General features: G+C 42.5%; 1 protein-coding gene across 1 annotated transcript; it reads right to left on the reverse strand.

The window, feature by feature from the left end:
- Positions 1-2,124: 2,124 nt before the first annotated feature.
- Positions 2,125-19,946, reverse strand: LOC147668680 (uncharacterized). The gene is made up of 3 exons (XM_086948524.1): positions 19,862-19,946; positions 11,599-11,615; positions 2,125-2,967 (listed from the first exon to the last, which is right to left on the reverse strand). Exons 1-3 carry the CDS (start codon positions 19,944-19,946, stop codon positions 2,338-2,340), a joined length of 732 nt encoding a protein of 243 aa, XP_086804650.1. The 3' UTR covers positions 2,125-2,337.
- Between the last annotated feature and the right edge of the window lie 386 nt (positions 19,947-20,332).

Genomic DNA, 20,332 nt, shown 5'->3' on the forward strand with positions numbered 1-20,332 from the left:
GCTGTCCAGAAGCATATAAACCTGCAACCCTGTGGACTAAGACCAGTCCTGAAGCATCTCTGAAACATCTGCACCATGATAACTTTAATTATGTGTCTGGAATAATGAACTAGTGTGCAGTGAGCCTACAGTACCACACCAACTTGCTTCCCAGACACCTGACCCACTGGCTTCTATTGTGCCTGATTTTATTTACTCAACATTTCCAACATTAATTGCAGACCTCTTCAGTTGACTGTATTTTGTGAATTACTGTGTCGTGTTTTCAGTGACTTTCAGATCCACTGTCACCTACTTGAGTCACTCTTCTCAACTCCCTCAAAGAAATGTGCATAATTGAAATACCACTGCTTTGAAAGGAGGAAGTACAGAATGGCCAGCACAGTTCAACAGCATGATGTGGCACAGCTGTTTTCTGCAGTCTAAATTTTTTTACAAAATTGTGAATAAAAGATGGGTAGTAAAAGGTAGCAAACAAAGTCATCATTTCACAAGCAGCATGGGCCCTAACACCAAAGGTGTTCAAAGAAAGCATTCTAAATTAGATGAAAGGAGGTAACCTATGTGCTGCAGACTATCTCTTCAAGCTGATAGTCCTGCAGGCTTTCAGATGTGTAAGCTGCTCTCTTGCAGTAGTAGTAGTTTTTAAATCTTCATGGCGTCTTGCGCAAAAGATATTTCCTGCAGATGTTTCAATAGTGACTGTGGCTGTCCAAGTCCACTTGAACAAGTTGAAAAAGGCTCCCCAAAGCTGATGCACTATGTCCTACATGTGCTCTAGTTAACTGTGATGATCTGAACTGGCAGCTGCCTCTTCTGATCTTGAACTTCTTGGATTTCATGGACTTCAGGGACTCTAAAATCAAGTACTTCCAGCAAGGAGGTCGCTGCCCCACACAGGCTTGGTCCCAACCTCTCTGTGAGCCAGGTTAAGACTCTGATTCTCTATTTTGGAGTCAAATGCCAGGATAAGAGTAACTCAAGCAGAGGAGGACTAGTCCTTCCAGTGTTCCTCCAACAGGCAGGTTTGCTTCTATCTGCCAGGTGTCAATGTCTTTCTCCTGCTTCTAACTGACTAGTTCTGAAGCGCCAGTAGGCCTGATGGCATGGTCTTTTATAAGAAGGAATAGTATATTATTGTTAGGTTATCTCAGTGCAAATACTAACAAGTTCCTTTGGTCTATATTCCCCCGTTTACTACAGTGTGACATAGTTCCTAGTTCAGGAGCATTTACAGTGTTACGACGAGTCTCTCAGAAGTCTTTTCAAATAAATATCTTGCATGGTTTCAGGCTTCCATGAGAAACTCTTCTGCCATCCAGGTCCAACTACCACTAACCTGTTTAGTTGAGTCTACTTTAAAGGCATTTCAGCTTCTGTTGGCCTTTCCACATGATGCTCCACTGAGTAGTAGAGATAGAGTCTGGAATAAATCCCTTCTTGAAAAGATGAAGGCACAGGTTTTCACTAGCATGTTTGAGAACAGCACGCCCCTTTCATCCCTTACTCCTGGGAATTGTGCGTGTTCCCATTTAATTCCAGGCTTCTAGACAATGTGGGTAGTGTTGCTAAGAGTCCTGAACAGATGCAAAAACCTTCGGTCAGAAGTGCCAAAACAAAGTCAATAAACTAATGACTTATTGCAGATTTTATCTTTTCAGGCCAATATGAGATTGTCATTTATTTATTTATTTTTATCCTTCTGAAACAGGAGAACTTCAACACAACAATCAAGGGTCAAGAAAGTACTTTAAGTGTATGACATATATTATGAAGTGTGGAAATATGTATCCTGCTCCAAAATTTCGAACTGACCCAAAGGGAACATGCAGGGTGGCTCTTTGCTTAATGCGGCCTCATAGAGTAAGCTATTGATATTTTACTAATTTCCAAGTTCTCTGTTCGAAGCATTGCTTTCCCAATAGATCAAACACAACCAGTGTATGGATAAAAAATCATCAGTGTGGATGTGATTTTGATGAGTCTCAGTTCTCTCTACTATTGAAAGGGAGTTAAGTCCATCCAATGCAATTTGTTTCTCTAGTGTTCTACATAATTGTAGAAAGGGTGATTTTACAATTCAATGAAAATTTATTTTTTGCACAGAATGCACTGACAAAGTGATAATTGATTCATACATTTATTTTAAAGTATTCACTGCAACTGTATACATTTTAAAAATATCAAATCCTAATTCTTGATTGCATAGTTTTAGGCTCTTTAATTGAAGAGATGTTTGTTGAATGCAGATTCTGTACAACAAGCCTTAATAGACTAAGGCTTTTATTTGCAGTAGTCCATGTTGTGTTCCCTTAATACAAGCTTTCTTTGTTACTTTCACTGCTTTTGTCCTTTGTCTTTACCCTGGCACTTTCCATCATATCCCTGTCCTTGGCTCTCTTCATGACCCTGTCCTTGTTTTCCATATTCTTGACCTTTTTGCTTGTCCTCTGCTTGGCCCTTTCCTTGTTTTTCTCCATAGCTTTGCCACTGGTCTTGTGCTTTGCCGCCTCCTACTTCTTTTTCTTCAGCTTTCCCCTGACCATATTCCTGGTCTTTTCCCTGATCTTTTCCCTGACCTTTTCCTGTGTCTTTCCCTTGGTCTTTCCCCATGTCTTTTACAAAATCTTTTCCGTGACCATATCCCTGGTCTTTTGGCTGGTCTTTTCCCTGACCATATCCCTGGTCTTTTGGCTGGTCTTTTCCCTGACCATATCCCTGGTCTTTTCCCTGGTCCTTTGCTTCACCTTTTCCCTGTGCTACTCCGAAACATGTCCCTTGAGCTCCTTGTTTCCCGTACTCCTGGCCATGGCCTTGGCCTGCTTCTTGGTCTTTTCCCTTGCCAGGACTGATTCCTTGTCCTTGCTGCTGACCATAGCCTTTGTCCTGTGGTTTGTCTTGTGCTTGGTCTTGCTTTTGTCCATATTGGTCTTTTTGAACTCCGCATGTTCCTTCACTTTCTTTTCCCTAGTGAGAAAATAACAAGAACAAGATGGAGAAATGGTCGGTTTTTGGTTCACTAAAATTAATCAAAATCTGTTTCATGTTAAGCACAGTTATTTATCAAACAGAAGAATCTACATTACACATGCACAAGAGACACACAATCAACACACTTCCCTGGTGATCAGTGAAGCAATACCATGCACAACACTGAACCAATGAAGAACAAGGATATATCTGTCTAATTTGAGCCACTACAATTTCTGTACATTTCAGCAGTTCCAGTGCAAGGATTCTTAGATACTTAGTCAAAATGGTATTTTCATATTTTCGGGCTCCCTTTCTTATATCAAATAGGCAATATTTGATGCCTCTTTGTATAAACTCGTATTCTCATGTGACATCTTGTAGTGGCACAGTAAGGCAACTGACCCAATTTGCCTTAATGCAGCACTGGGCCTGATTTGAGAAGGGAACAGCATGTAAGAAAATACAATTTTCACAGATCTACATGAAGCATATGATATCACTTAAATTACATGAAAAGTTTAGCTTTTTTGTTTTCAAGTTTTTTTTAAATTTCCTACTCCCATAAAGAGGTTACATCTATTTTAGTAGAGCAACTATTTCCCACGTTTTGTAACACCAACAATGTTGCCATTGATGACACAACTGATGACATTGTCAATGAGTTCCAAAGTCACATATGACAACATAGATATCAGCAGAGCATCTATGAATGCTGTGTCCTCAACTCTGCTCCTGGTTTGCTAACATGTGTGCAGAAGGGGCATGTCATATCTTACTATTTACTTTAACAACATTTATTAAATATTAGAAATGAGCTGTAACAGGTAGCCTCTTCTCCCTGCTATTTGTTAATTTTAATTTAACTAGAAACTAAGCATGATAGAGTTTCCTGTACATGTATCTCCATTGGAAGAATATTATTAATTCTACATAAAACTACTAAAGGTGCGAGAGTTGTTAAAAAAAAATTGAAGTTTACTCAGTTGAGCATCTTATTATTATTGGTGGAAACTCGTGATCGTTTGGGAATTTACTAAGATTATTAGGAATACACATGCAACTTCTTGTCTTGACAGACAGATTCATGTAAATAATGATAGAAGATATATGTGATTTTTTGTTTACGAACATGAGAAATCAGGTCTGTATCCATTTCATATGGACAGTGTACAGTTGCACACATTTGTTTTTGTCTTTTGGGAAAATATGATTCTCCTGTCAGAAGCCCTATACCCCAGCAATTTTCTGCCAGATTCCCCTCTTCTTGTTCCCAATTGCAGCTTCTCTGCTATGACGGATTAGCTTGCCCCCCCCTGCCTGTCTCAAAACTTGAAAAATTAAACGAAAATAAAACAGTTTATTTTTCTGATTCTAAGGGCGGGTGAGTCTTGGTGTTGGGGCCATCGCAAGGGCAGTAACGAGAGGGAATGGTGGGCAATGCACATGATGGTTTGACTGGCCATCTCAGGCAGGCCAAACCGGCAAAGCGCACTGAGCAGTCTCGGAACTAGCTGCGATGCCGGGTTGGCACAGACTACCATTCCCAATGGTAGTGCAAATTCACGCAGCTCCAGCCAATTCTGACGCTTCTTTCAAGCATGAGTGCTACAGAGAGGACACAGAGCAGAAGAGTGTGGGCAGCAGTTAAGTACGTTCTTTATTCCCTATTTTAAAAATGATTTCTTCATTGTCATCCATCAACCCCCCCCATCCCCCAGCTACCGTGTTAGGCACTTGCAATGTAAGAAATTACAATTTATTGCGATTACTTAAATTGCAATTGCATTTAAGGAATCGCAATTTGCGATTCCTTAAATGCCATGCTAGAAGCACCTAGAAATAGCAAATTCGATATTTGCGGGCCGCAAAATACAGAGAAATTACTCTGGTCTGTATTTTGCAAAAACTTTAAAAAATGCATTAAAGTGCATTTTTCAAGGTTTCAGGTTTCTCACACACATGCCCTTAGGGCATGTGTGTGCGCAACATGGGTGTACATCACAATTTCCGGGGTGCAACAGGGTGTCATTTTGACACCTTTGCACCCTTGAAATTGCAGGCGCAATTTGGGAGTACTCCCAAATTGCACATACAATTTCCCATTCATTCATGTGGGCCTGTAGGCCCATAGGAATGAATGGGAAGCCATTCCTTAATGACTCGCAATTAAGGAATCTTTAGGAATCGCTATTTTAATAGCGATTCCTACAAGCATAGGCTTTTGAGAGTCCTTAATTGCGTTTCCTTGATAATCGCAATTAAGGACTCACAAAAGCTTTTCTTGATGCATGTGCCTGTGTATTTCCACATCTAATTCTTAGGAGAAGATTTACTCACTTGGAAAATTATGTGTGCCTCAATCTTTTTATGCCTATAAATCCAGTTTGTGAATTACAAACATGGTTGTACACATAACATTGCTGATTTTATGTTTAAAGTGCACTTACATATTCAAATAGCTTAGTAAATTAGACATTATATATACCCATGGAGAGAGTTTTAATTTCTGTTATTTTGTGTTACATTTTTGGGAATTTATAAAGTACTTCAATATGCTTATATCAGCTACGATGGCTTCTGCAGGATCTGCACTAGTCTTTTGTTAGGTCATTTTAGTTTCCTGAGGATCATTGATGTAGGGTGAGCAATACTGGCTGAATTTGGAAGAACATTATTGGTGATTGGGGAATAACCATTACAGTAATACTGGTTGGAGTATTGGCGATACTCGCGGATAGTGGATGAACAATACTGGCTGATGGGGGATGAACAATACTCGGTTAAGAATTGTCAATACTGATGGATAGTAGAAAAGTAATACTGGCTGATGAGGGATAGGCAATTCTGGCCAAAGCATTGCGAATACTTGCAGATGGTGAATGAGCAATACTGGAGGATGCTGGCTGGAGTTCTGGGAATGTTGCTGGCAGGTAGATGAGTAGTACTGGCTGATGGAGGGATGATCAATACTATCTGGAATAATATACTACTGGCAGATGTAGTATTAGCTCACTGGTAGATGACGTATGAGCAAGACTAGCAATGTTTGCATCAGCAATGACAGCTGTTTCTTCGAGATCTTTGAGTATGGCCATCACAGGCTAAGGATCAATGGCTCTAAAGCACTGGCTATTCAGGGAAGAACATTATTGGCTATGATGGATAAGGAACTACTGATTGATATTGGCTAGCCAAAACTCACTGATGGGGCGTGATCAATACTGGCTGCTGGAGTAGCTGCACTGATGGCTGATGGAGTAATGGAAATACTGGTTGGTCGGAATGAGCAATAAAGGAAATCCCTTTCAAAATAAGCAAAGGGTGGTGACCTAAGTTTTCACTGCCTTGTACATAGGGAATTTAGCCGCAGCAACTTTATTGCTCTGAAGTAGGGAAATATGGTAATAATACTAAGTGTGCCTTTCAGTCAAAATGTCAATTTCTGATTGCTTCATCTTAGAGGTGTTTCTTCACCAGTAATTTCTTTTGCTCAATAGGCTTATCCAGAGCTCCTATTATGAGCAGTTATTTTGTAGTCCAGACTAATTTCTTGCTTTAAATTTGTTTTAAATGAAGGACATTTGTTTTGCTATATTTTCTCTTAATCCCCACTTATACACAGTTAAAGACCCCGATGAGGTTAACCGTGGCGGAAGGACAACTCCTGAACCTCATGTTAGTAGTAAACAATTCACTGCCTTCCAGGGGTGTGCACTCTCCCATCTTGCTACATTCAGCCTATTGACCCCTTTGTTTTGTGGTGTGAGTGGCAATGAAAATTAAACCTGTCAGACAGAATAATCAGATTCTCAGGATACTGTACTATACTACATATGTATTTGACTAAAGAATCTGAAGGCGGGAGCCATCAAATGCCCTACATTATCCAACAGATGGAGTCTGTTGTTGTAGAATTCCAGTGGTGAGCCTACTTGAGCACCCAGCAGTTTCACCATTTTTACTTATGGTTACAGAGAGGTAGTACTGTAGGTGTTTGTTGTAAATACCATTGTATGTTGTTCATATTTAGTCTGTTTTCCTACTTCATTAGTTCTGTGTCACTTCTAAAATACTGTCAATGTTCCTTGCATACCCTGGTTGATCTAGCGTTCCAGCTGTAGACAGTTGGAGCCTGGCCAGATGAGGAGCTGCATGTTTGTTATCTGTGCTTCAATAAATATCTACTCTATTTCTCAAGAAGAGATCTTTGATGGATTCCAGTTATTTACCAAAGTGTTCTATAAAACCCCTTTCCTCCCTTTTTGTATGGATGGTAATCTAGGCTTCTATAAAATAATTGTACTGGGAGGAGGGTGGAGGTAGACAGATTCCTCAGCTGAGTAAGGTCAGGAATGACCTCAAGACTTAGAGTTTCAAACAATGGAAAAACAGGCAATTCATTACCCCACCTCCTAAAGACTCACACAGATGATACAGCTGCACTCTTTGAATCTGATTGATTGATTGATTGATTGATTGATATGTTTGGGATCTTATTAGCTTCTTGGAGAATTATGTCTCCTAATTAGAAAGGGGTTGACCACAGTTTATGATTGTACAGGTAACTATTAATTTGATATTTTTAAAGGGTAGGTACCAGGTTTGATACACAGCTTGATCAGAAATCTCTGTGCCGCATATCAAACCTTATAATGAGATCCTTAAAATGATTTTCTATTGCCCTAAACCCATGGTTCTTGCCTTGAAAAAAGGCGTAACATTCACAAGTTGCAAGGCAAGTGCTGGCTAAGCTTGTGTTTTTGAGAAAAATTTAATATATTTCTATTTTAGAAATTGTGTGTTTAATGTTAACTCCAGATCTTTGCCTATTGCCTTAACAGTTAAAGATAGATTCACATCTATTCTAACTCCCAAGATTCATAAGGGAATACTGAAGACAATTTAGAGCTCTCTTTAAAACCCTGCAAGGCCGCGTTCGGGCAATAACATTAAGGAGAAAAAAAAATGCTGTAAAAGGAAAATAAGACAAATACAAATAAACTCATAAGAAACAACCTAGACGCATCTATAGTGTGAAGGGGAAGCTATTTTGGTCAATAGTTGGAACACCTACAAAAATGCAACTGATCATTACATACCATATGAGAAGTGGAAAACCCCTTATTTGATTAGAAATGCTTGAGCGTCTACAGTGGCAAGCCATAATGGCTTTCGGTCTTAAAATCAGATACAGATCTTTTGAGAACATTGCTCCAAAATGTAATCTTAACAATTCTGGATTCAGCCACATTCCTCACTCATGCAAAGGGGCATTAATATGTCTGCTGTACAAAGAAGGGTGAGCTGGTGAACTCAACAACTATCATCTCATTGCCCTCCTCAATGTGGAGGGAAAGCTTTTTGGTAAATTTCTAATTAACAATCTGCATGTCATGGCTGAAATTCTGAACTTACCGCCTCTCAATAAATCCGGATTCTGGCCTAGATGCTGTGCACCACACAATATTGATGCTAATTCTTAATTGGTGGATAGTACATTAAAAAGAAAATCATGTTGTGTGCAACCATATTACATAGGTTATAAAAAAGGGCTTAACCACTGGAATTTAGAGAATAAATTATAAAATGGGAAATTGATCACTCATTATTACACTTTTTGATATCCCTAAATGAGGGAACCTGGCTTAGAAGGCAGCTCAATGGGAGGTCACCCTCTCTGAAAATGATAACGTACAATTGGTTAAAACATGATGCTTTTTAGCCCCCTCCTACTTTTTTCCTTATGTATATGAGATATAAACCAATATCATGATAATACAAATGGTCTTTCTCAGTAACTTAGACATATATCTATCACCTATTTGACATATGCAGATGATACTGTCATCTTTTTTTTAAACTCCTGCAGGTCTCTAATCTAAACTATTACATCTACAAAATGACAGCCTAGATGATAGCCTAAAAGTGAATGTGGGGAAGACCAAAATCATGCACGGGCTATTCTAAATTTTGTCTGTGAATGTTTTTGCCACTGACAATAACCCACTAAAAAACAAATGGTATTGCAACTCAGATAAGCTATCAGTTCTAAAACCAGATTAGGCATTGTGGCTGCGGAAAAGATCATTGCAGACAATAACCTTCCTCCACTAACAGATCTCACAAAGATTCCTCAGTCAGAGTGGAGGGTCTTGATGGAAAACCCTCATGAGTAATAGCAGACAGGAAGATCTCAACATTTGCAATCATATATAAATGTAGATTAATATATCAAAACTGATACCGATTGGCAGTTTGAGGGGACATAGAATAAACAGTGCTCAAAAGACAATCAATTTATTGGGAAATTGTCCAAATGTTCGGACTTCACTTATTTCATCTACAATTAAAAGCATGATATCATAGAATAATCTATTTGTAGAATCATTTGCTTACTACTTATTTGTATATTTTTATGTTAATTGACTGGGTTGCTGGTCATTAGTTATTTATTAAAACATTTATTATTGTTAAGGTCATCTTGAATTTTATCTCTATGTTTTTATTATTCTAAATGAAATATTTTCTTCAACACAATACATTTGAAATTCATTTATTCACAACCTCAGTCACGCAACTCAATCTGAATTTGCATGACATTGTGGATAGCTCTGTGAGAGTTTTAAAGGGCATTGGGTACTTGGATGTCAACTTCTTTATATGTCATCTTCCCCAGGCCAAGTGACACCAATCTCTAATTGATGCTTAAAGATACGGTGTCATTGCCACAGAGAGTCAGCAGAATTAACAAATTCCCAATTGTAAAAGAGGGGAAAGGCAACTGGTGCTTGTGTTAGGTTACAGCTATTCTAAACTGAATAGATGAATTTTGTACTCGTTTTATGGGTTTTTGCTCCATCTGAACAATACAATTGGTAATTGGCAAATTGAATAAAAAAGAATTGACATTTATATTTTAACACATTTGTAGAAAGATTTGGTGGATTTGGCACTGATAGCCTTGGCAGTATCAAGCCATGCATGTTTTCTGCATAATTATGTTTACTAACAAGCACTGCAGCAAACATTTTGGAAAAACCTTTACAGAAAATGTTTCTGAGGACTCCTATCCTAGCAGATAATAAGGGATTAATGGATATATCTAGTGATGCAATTGCAAAGGATGATTTGATATTTCTGCTTCACAAGGCGGTTATTTGAAGGTTGCATATTATGGAATGAATTAACTATTTAGCAGTGAAGAGAGCACTAACTGAAATTGTCATCACTATAGATATATGAAGTCTGAACCTGAAGAATGGAAGGGACATGTCTACAAAGCAAAATAAATAACATAAATAAAAAACAAAGGCCTAATAGTTGAAAGGTTCGCAGAAGTCCCTCCAAAATCTGTGTTGATAATTTTTCAACTCAAAGAAAGGGGTTTTGGGGGACATTGTAAAAATCTGCTGTGGTCACTGATCTTCTGGAGTCCCATTTATGGTGACCACCATCTTCCAAGTCATTAATGATACTGACGCCTGCTCACAAACTACGTTTTGCAGTATGTTTGATAGTACTACAGTGGTACTACTCACACACTACAAAATCCTATTAATTATTTACAGGTGAAGACCTGCACCTGTGGCTCTCTGATCTTTTCTATGCGGTGGTCCCTGCCAATGAAGCAGAAATCTCTGAACATGGGAAGTGGTTGGAAGATGGGAAATATCTGCTCCTAAACAGGAGGGTTTTAGAAAAAAAGATAATTTAGACAGATACATGCTAATACAAACACAAACCCACAGAAGATTAAGACCATTACCATTCACAAACTTCACTTCTAAACGTACTTACCAAAAAAGACCAGAACACAGGTTGGTCTATATGTATTTCAACCCAACCTTTCGTTATTTCTAGTTACCTCAAATCACCAATCACTGGTGCTGTAACAAACTCCATAGAAACCAAAGGAGGCAGAGGATTAAAAATAGCGACCCCTGGGAAATAATGTTAAACTAATTAAATTATTTACATTTCTTAATTAAACAAATAATTTAGTACTAAAAATATGCAAAATGGATTATGTAATGTTCCATTATTTTTTCGTTGCCTTATTAAATTTATTTTTATTTAATATCTTAAATATTTAACAAAAAATAAAATGCTGGTTAGGGTAGGAGTTTTTATTTTGGTGAAAACAAATAGTTACAAAATGAATATATATTAATGTATTTAAATTATATGATGAAAATGGATTTGTTCGAGCTAATATGCTGTAACATTATATGTTATCAAGTTATAAATTATTATTTTTAATTATTTTATCTTTGTAGTTTGCATTGAAAGATTTTAAAATCATTTTTAAGAAATAACCTTCAATAATTTTCCCCTACCTTTTATCAAAGAGATCTCTGCCCCAGTGGCAGAGACCTCTAAATATATATGGAAAGTTATTAGTAGGAACGTACACTCTCTGATCTCAGAGGGTGGAGACATTCAAATCAATATTTTGGTGTAAGTCTGCAGTTGGAAGTGATGTCAAAATCTAATCTCCTTTTGCATTATATTACACATTGTATGAAGAAGGTTAAAAAGGCATCCTTTGAATCTTTATGAATTTTCATGAATAATTCTACCACCAAATTTACCCCATCTTAGAAAGTATACTATACAATGTCTTACCTGCTTCTGCTTTTGTGCTGTAAATTAAAAAGACAATGTCAGATTGAATTAATATTTGAACTGACGTGGGGTTTTTAACAAAAATTATATATTTGAAACATGTATACAAAATGATGCTTTTCCACTTCCAATAGACAGTGGTACAACTGCTGGATGATGATACTGTTTCTATTGAGCTATTTATTTTAAAATAAAGATTTTTTTTAATCAAAGACACTAAATTTAATTTGGGATTAGGGATACATAAAGTTTGTCAAACAGTTTTTTGGACACCAGTAAAATGTTTTTCATATAAATACATCCTTTGGCCTACACTGCCATGAAACGTGGAGGTTCTAGATGCTCTGTATGTTTGCACACTTAGTTATACATATAGACATATGGAAAGTGGGGTATAGTTATTGCAAATGTTTTTGAATTAGAACAAAGCTATGACTTTGCGGTTGTTGGCCTCATTTTTATCCCAATCTGGCCTGACTTTCCGCTAGGCACACACACACACCTAGACAACAAAGACAACAAAGACCGCAGAAACATTTTCAGAAGTGGCAGATGATACTCATTTATAAGTAAACACAACAGATGATGGACCGAATGTGGATCAATGTCACACACTCACCCCAGTCCAAAGATCTGGGCCCAAATCCATCGTTTTTTTGCACTCCACACCACCCTGGGTTAGACAATGGCGATATGCAAATCAGCTCTGACCCTGTGCCCCATGGGAACAGTCCAGTCCGAACTACAAAAGCCATGTCCTTCCCAGAACGGAATCAAGCATCCGAGGACCGGACCGGTTTCGAGGTAACACCTCTCATCAGCCCGGCTAGCTTGACTCCAGTGGTGTGGAGTGCCTGGGACCCACGTCTGGGCATCCCCAGCGCACTTAGGGCGGAATATGCAAACACAACAGATGATGGACCGAATGTGGATCAATGTCACACACTCACCCCAGTCCAAAGATCTGGGCCCAAATCCATCGTTTTTTTGCACTCCACACCACCCTGGGTTAGACAATGGCGATATGCAAATCAGCTCTGACCCTGTGCCCCATGGGAACAGTCCAGTCCGAACTACAAAAGCCATGTCCTTCCCAGAACGGAATCAAGCATCCGAGGACCGGACCGGTTTCGAGGTAACACCTCTCATCAGCCCGGCTAGCTTGACTCCAGTGGTGTGGAGTGCCTGGGACCCACGTCTGGGCATCCCCAGCGCACTTAGGGCGGAATATGCAAACACAACAGATGATGGACCGAATGTGGATCAATGTCACACACTCACCCCAGTCCAAAGATCTGGGCCCAAATCCATCGTTTTTTTGCACTCCACACCACCCTGGGTTAGACAATGGCGATATGCAAATCAGCTCTGACCCTGTGCCCCATGGGAACAGTCCAGTCCGAACTACAAAAGCCATGTCCTTCCCAGAACGGAATCAAGCATCCGAGGACCGGACCGGTTTCGAGGTAACACCTCTCATCAGCCCGGCTAGCTTGACTCCAGTGGTGTGGAGTGCCTGGGACCCACGTCTGGGCATCCCCAGCGCACTTAGGGCGGAATATGCAAACACAACAGATGATGGACCGAATGTGGATCAATGTCACACACTCACCCCAGTCCAAAGATCTGGGCCCAAATCCATCGTTTTTTTGCACTCCACACCACCCTGGGTTAGACAATGGCGATATGCAAATCAGCTCTGACCCTGTGCCCCATGGGAACAGTCCAGTCCGAACTACAAAAGCCATGTCCTTCCCAGAACGGAATCAAGCATCCGAGGACCGGACCGGTTTCGAGGTAACACCTCTCATCAGCCCGGCTAGCTTGACTCCAGTGGTGTGGAGTGCCTGGGACCCACGTCTGGGCATCCCCAGCGCACTTAGGGCGGAATATGCAAACACAACAGATGATGGACCGAATGTGGATCAATGTCACACACTCACCCCAGTCCAAAGATCTGGGCCCAAATCCATCGTTTTTTTGCACTCCACACCACCCTGGGTTAGACAATGGCGATATGCAAATCAGCTCTGACCCTGTGCCCCATGGGAACAGTCCAGTCCGAACTACAAAAGCCATGTCCTTCCCAGAACGGAATCAAGCATCCGAGGACCGGACCGGTTTCGAGGTAACACCTCTCATCAGCCCGGCTAGCTTGACTCCAGTGGTGTGGAGTGCCTGGGACCCACGTCTGGGCATCCCCAGCGCACTTAGGGCGGAATATGCAAACACAACAGATGATGGACCGAATGTGGATCAATGTCACACACTCACCCCAGTCCAAAGATCTGGGCCCAAATCCATCGTTTTTTTGCACTCCACACCACCCTGGGTTAGACAATGGCGATATGCAAATCAGCTCTGACCCTGTGCCCCATGGGAACAGTCCAGTCCGAACTACAAAAGCCATGTCCTTCCCAGAACGGAATCAAGCATCCGAGGACCGGACCGGTTTCGAGGTAACACCTCTCATCAGCCCGGCTAGCTTGACTCCAGTGGTGTGGAGTGCCTGGGACCCACGTCTGGGCATCCCCAGCGCACTTAGGGCGGAATATGCAAACACAACAGATGATGGACCGAATGTGGATCAATGTCACACACTCACCCCAGTCCAAAGATCTGGGCCCAAATCCATCGTTTTTTTGCACTCCACACCACCCTGGGTTAGACAATGGCGATATGCAAATCAGCTCTGACCCTGTGCCCCATGGGAACAGTCCAGTCCGAACTACAAAAGCCATGTCCTTCCCAGAACGGAATCAAGCATCCGAGGACCGGACCGGTTTCGAGGTAACACCTCTCATCAGCCCGGCTAGCTTGACTCCAGTGGTGTGGAGTGCCTGGGACCCACGTCTGGGCATCCCCAGCGCACTTAGGGCGGAATATGCAAACACAACAGATGATGGACCGAATGTGGATCAATGTCACACACTCACCCCAGTCCAAAGATCTGGGCCCAAATCCATCGTTTTTTTGCACTCCACACCACCCTGGGTTAGACAATGGCGATATGCAAATCAGCTCTGACCCTGTGCCCCATGGGAACAGTCCAGTCCGAACTACAAAAGCCATGTCCTTCCCAGAACGGAATCAAGCATCCGAGGACCGGACCGGTTTCGAGGTAACACCTCTCATCAGCCCGGCTAGCTTGACTCCAGTGGTGTGGAGTGCCTGGGACCCACGTCTGGGCATCCCCAGCGCACTTAGGGCTTTTGTAGTTCGGACTGGACTGTTCCCATGGGGCACAGGGTCAGAGCTGATTTGCATATCGCCATTGTCTAACCCAGGGTGGTGTGGAGTGCAAAAAAACGATGGATTTGGGCCCAGATCTTTGGACTGGGTTGAATGTGTGACATTGATCCACATTCTGTCCATCACCTGTTTTGTTTGCAATTGCCGCCATAAGTGCGCTGGGGATGCTCAGACGTGGGTCCCAGGCACTCCACACCACTGGAGTCAAGCTAGCCGGGCTGATGAGAGGTGTTACCTCGAAACCGGTCCGGTCCTCGGATGCTTGATTCCGTTCTGGGAAGGACATGGCTTTTGTAGTTCGGACTGGACTGTTCCCATGGGGCACAGGGTCAGAGCTGATTTGCATATCGCCATTGTCTAACCCAGGGTGGTGTGGAGTGCAAAAAAACGATGGATTTGGGCCCAGATCTTTGGACTGGGTTGAATGTGTGACATTGATCCACATTCTGTCCATCACCTGTTTTGTTTGCAATTGCCGCCATAAGTGCGCTGGGGATGCTCAGACGTGGGTCCCAGGCACTCCACACCACTGGAGTCAAGCTAGCCGGGCTGATGAGAGGTGTTACCTCGAAACCGGTCCGGTCCTCGGATGCTTGATTCCGTTCTGGGAAGGACATGGCTTTTGTAGTTCGGACTGGACTGTTCCCATGGGGCACAGGGTCAGAGCTGATTTGCATATCGCCATTGTCTAACCCAGGGTGGTGTGGAGTGCAAAAAAACGATGGATTTGGGCCCAGATCTTTGGACTGGGTTGAATGTGTGACATTGATCCACATTCTGTCCATCACCTGTTTTGTTTGCAATTGCCGCCATAAGTGCGCTGGGGATGCTCAGACGTGGGTCCCAGGCACTCCACACCACTGGAGTCAAGCTAGCCGGGCTGATGAGAGGTGTTACCTCGAAACCGGTCCGGTCCTCGGATGCTTGATTCCGTTCTGGGAAGGACATGGCTTTTGTAGTTCGGACTGGACTGTTCCCATGGGGCACAGGGTCAGAGCTGATTTGCATATCGCCATTGTCTAACCCAGGGTGGTGTGGAGTGCAAAAAAACGATGGATTTGGGCCCAGATCTTTGGACTGGGTTGAATGTGTGACATTGATCCACATTCTGTCCATCACCTGTTTTGTTTGCAATTGCCGCCATAAGTGTGCTGGGGATGCTCAGACGTGGGTCCCAGGCACTCCACACCACTGGAGTCAAGCTAGCCGGGCTGATGAGAGGTGTTACCTCGAAACCGGTCCGGTCCTCGGATGCTTGATTCCGTTCTGGGAAGGACATGGCTTTTGTAGTTCGGACTGGACTGTTCCCATGGGGCACAGGGTCAGAGCTGATTTGCATATCGCCATTGTCTAACCCAGGGTGGTGTGGAGTGCAAAAAAACGATGGATTTGGGCCCAGATCTTTGGACTGGGTTGAATGTGTGACATTGATCCACATTCTGTCCATCACCTGTTTTGTTTGCAATTGCCGCCATAAGTGCGCTGGGGATGCTCAGACGTGGGTCCCAGGCACTCCACACCACTGGAGTCAAGCTAGCCGGGCTGATGAGAGGTGTTACCTCGAAACCGGTCCGGTCCTCGGATGCTTGATTCCGTTCTGGGAAGGACATGGCTTTTGTAGTTCGGACTGGACTGTTCCCATGGGGCACAGGGTCAGAGCTGATTTGCATATCGCCATTGTCTAACCCAGGGTGGTGTGGAGTGCAAAAAAACGATGGATTTGGGCCCAGATCTTTGGACTGGGTTGAATGTGTGACATTGATCCACATTCTGTCCATCACCTGTTTTGTTTGCAATTGCCGCCATAAGTGCGCTGGGGATGCTCAGACGTGGGTCCCAGGCACTCCACACCACTGGAGTCAAGCTAGCCGGGCTGATGAGAGGTGTTACCTCGAAACCGGTCCGGTCCTCGGATGCTTGATTCCGTTCTGGGAAGGACATGGCTTTTGTAGTTCGGACTGGACTGTTCCCATGGGGCACAGGGTCAGAGCTGATTTGCATATCGCCATTGTCTAACCCAGGGTGGTGTGGAGTGCAAAAAAACGATGGATTTGGGCCCAGATCTTTGGACTGGGTTGAATGTGTGACATTGATCCACATTCTGTCCATCACCTGTTTTGTTTGCAATTGCCGCCATAAGTGCGCTGGGGGTGCTCAGACGTGGGTCCCAGGCACTCCACACCACTGGAGTCAAGCTAGCCGGGCTGATGAGAGGTGTTACCTCGAAACCGGTCCGGTCCTCGGATGCTTGATTCCGTTCTGGGAAGGACATGGCTTTTGTAGTTCGGACTGGACTGTTCCCATGGGGCACAGGGTCAGAGCTGATTTGCATATCGCCATTGTCTAACCCAGGGTGGTGTGGAGTGCAAAAAAACGATGGATTTGGGCCCAGATCTTTGGACTGGGTTGAATGTGTGACATTGATCCACATTCTGTCCATCACCTGTTTTGTTTGCAATTGCCGCCATAAGTGCGCTGGGGATGCTCAGACGTGGGTCCCAGGCACTCCACACCACTGGAGTCAAGCTAGCCGGGCTGATGAGAGGTGTTACCTCGAAACCGGTCCGGTCCTCGGATGCTTGATTCCGTTCTGGGAAGGACATGGCTTTTGTAGTTCGGACTGGACTGTTCCCATGGGGCACAGGGTCAGAGCTGATTTGCATATCGCCATTGTCTAACCCAGGGTGGTGTGGAGTGCAAAAAAACGATGGATTTGGGCCCAGATCTTTGGACTGGGTTGAATGTGTGACATTGATCCACATTCTGTCCATCACCTGTTTTGTTTGCAATTGCCGCCATAAGTGCGCTGGGGATGCTCAGACGTGGGTCCCAGGCACTCCACACCACTGGAGTCAAGCTAGCCGGGCTGATGAGAGGTGTTACCTCGAAACCGGTCCGGTCCTCGGATGCTTGATTCCGTTCTGGGAAGGACATGGCTTTTGTAGTTCGGACTGGACTGTTCCCATGGGGCACAGGGTCAGAGCTGATTTGCATATCGCCATTGTCTAACCCAGGGTGGTGTGGAGTGCAAAAAAACGATGGATTTGGGCCCAGATCTTTGGACTGGGTTGAATGTGTGACATTGATCCACATTCTGTCCATCACCTGTTTTGTTTGCAATTGCCGCCATAAGTGCGCTGGGGATGCTCAGACGTGGGTCCCAGGCACTCCACACCACTGGAGTCAAGCTAGCCGGGCTGATGAGAGGTGTTACCTCGAAACCGGTCCGGTCCTCGGATGCTTGATTCCGTTCTGGGAAGGACATGGCTTTTGTAGTTCGGACTGGACTGTTCCCATGGGGCACAGGGTCAGAGCTGATTTGCATATCGCCATTGTCTAACCCAGGGTGGTGTGGAGTGCAAAAAAACGATGGATTTGGGCCCAGATCTTTGGACTGGGTTGAATGTGTGACATTGATCCACATTCTGTCCATCACCTGTTTTGTTTGCAATTGCCGCCATAAGTGCGCTGGGGATGCTCAGACGTGGGTCCCAGGCACTCCACACCACTGGAGTCAAGCTAGCCGGGCTGATGAGAGGTGTTACCTCGAAACCGGTCCGGTCCTCGGATGCTTGATTCCGTTCTGGGAAGGACATGGCTTTTGTAGTTCGGACTGGACTGTTCCCATGGGGCACAGGGTCAGAGCTGATTTGCATATCGCCATTGTCTAACCCAGGGTGGTGTGGAGTGCAAAAAAACGATGGATTTGGGCCCAGATCTTTGGACTGGGTTGAATGTGTGACATTGATCCACATTCTGTCCATCACCTGTTTTGTTTGCACTCATTTATAAGTGACATCTCCATATGCAAAAATGTGGCAACCAAAACATTGTGAATCAGGAGTGCATTTTCCCAACACTTATTTGCTTTTCTCTCAACAAATGTGACTTTCCAATGAAGTAGATTTGTTGTCACGTAATTTACATGTCTATTTCCTGTTAGAACGTTTAAGATGATTTTTGTTTATTTTAAGACTGAAGGAGTAGGTGGGAAAAGGTGGACAGGTAACAGGCACAATAAAGAAGGACATAAGCATCAAACATCTACTCACATCTTATTGAAACCTCTAAAGTGTGTCACTTTGAATAGAGATTACACCTTCCCCCGTTCTTTAATAAGACACTCAGCAACAGGATGTGAGCAGTTGGGGGTCAGGGTTTGAAGCATTACAATAGGTAAACTAATAGTTGTAAGAGCATTTCATTAAATGTGCATCAGATTTTAACACATGTTAAAATATAAACCATGACTAATTGATGGCTTAAGTCTAGGAGAAACATTTGTTTAGACCAATATCTTCCTACATAAAGGCTGATCTATCATATTTGTGGGCTATCTACCAAGGATGTCAACAAGAATATTTATGTTAATTTAATTTTATGTAATGTATCATGTGGGTTGATGCTTTAATTCTGACACAGGTGCACTGCACTGCTATTTTAAATTTTTTCATTATTCGATAGCTGTATTGAATTTAAAAAGACCATTGCAAGAGACTCTAGCAGGGTGGTGGTTGCACTATAGAAACATTCTTGAATAAATAAATACATCTTTGAGACCGAGCTACATTAAGAGCTGATGTGAAATGTGAATTTCTACGTATCTTATTCCATTGTAGTGCCAGAAATATTTGACATTTTATTAAATTAACCAACTTTTGATAAGCTGGTATGCTACCATGTCTTTTAAGAAGTTTGAGTTTATTTTTGGGCAACAAAGCAAACATCTCCTTCCATATTTTCGATGGATTTTACACACATTGTGAAGTATTTTCTAAATACCAACTTTTTCGGGATGCTCAATTTGTGACAATATATTTACTGTCCACTCTCATGTAAAAGATAAAACACTCTTAATTCAATTAAACATATCAACAAGTGGTTGATTAGTGGAAATATGTCTTTGAAATAAATTGCTAGTTTTTGCACTTTTATAAAAGGTAAAATGCTAATGCTCAAACTAGGTGAAAGGAGATTTCTAATTTGCATCTATTTCCATCCTGTGCTGTACTTGTTTCACTGTGAAGTATATGCTTCATGAAACAGACTGTCTGTGTGTAAGGGAAGCTGATGAAGAAGCCATTGCATTGGGACATTATTCGCCTGTTTGTATACTGCTGGTTGTATAGATTATCTAAGAGTGCTCTGACATCACAAAGGAGTTGTCCTTTGTGAGATGTCTCTGGTCTTTCCAAGTAGTGTGCTACAATTAGACATTATACAGTTATGAATAGTTTATTAAAGAGGTACCTGCAATTACTATAACTTAGCCCTGTTGAGTTCCCAGAAAGAATACTCCTTAGGCATTTAGAGAAAGGGGGCTCAGAGGCTGAGGCTTTGTCATTGAATCAAATACTCTTTCATTTGGGGTATGTCCATATTTCATGGGGCACCAGTACTAAACCTACTGGCTAGAAAGAGTCTCACCAGTAGGGCAAAATCTACTTTCCTTTCAATTTGTGGACTACTTCAGCAACTTTGA

Source organism: Lissotriton vulgaris, unplaced genomic scaffold (genome assembly GCF_964263255.1).
Source record: "Lissotriton vulgaris unplaced genomic scaffold, aLisVul1.2 SCAFFOLD_1827, whole genome shotgun sequence".
NCBI classification, from domain to species: Eukaryota; Metazoa; Chordata; class Amphibia; order Caudata; family Salamandridae; genus Lissotriton; species Lissotriton vulgaris.

Coding starts and splice junctions, on each gene's coding strand:
- LOC147668680 (XM_086948524.1), bottom strand. CDS start 19,946: ATGTCCCAATGCAATGGCTTCTTCATCAGCTTCCCTTACACACAGACA.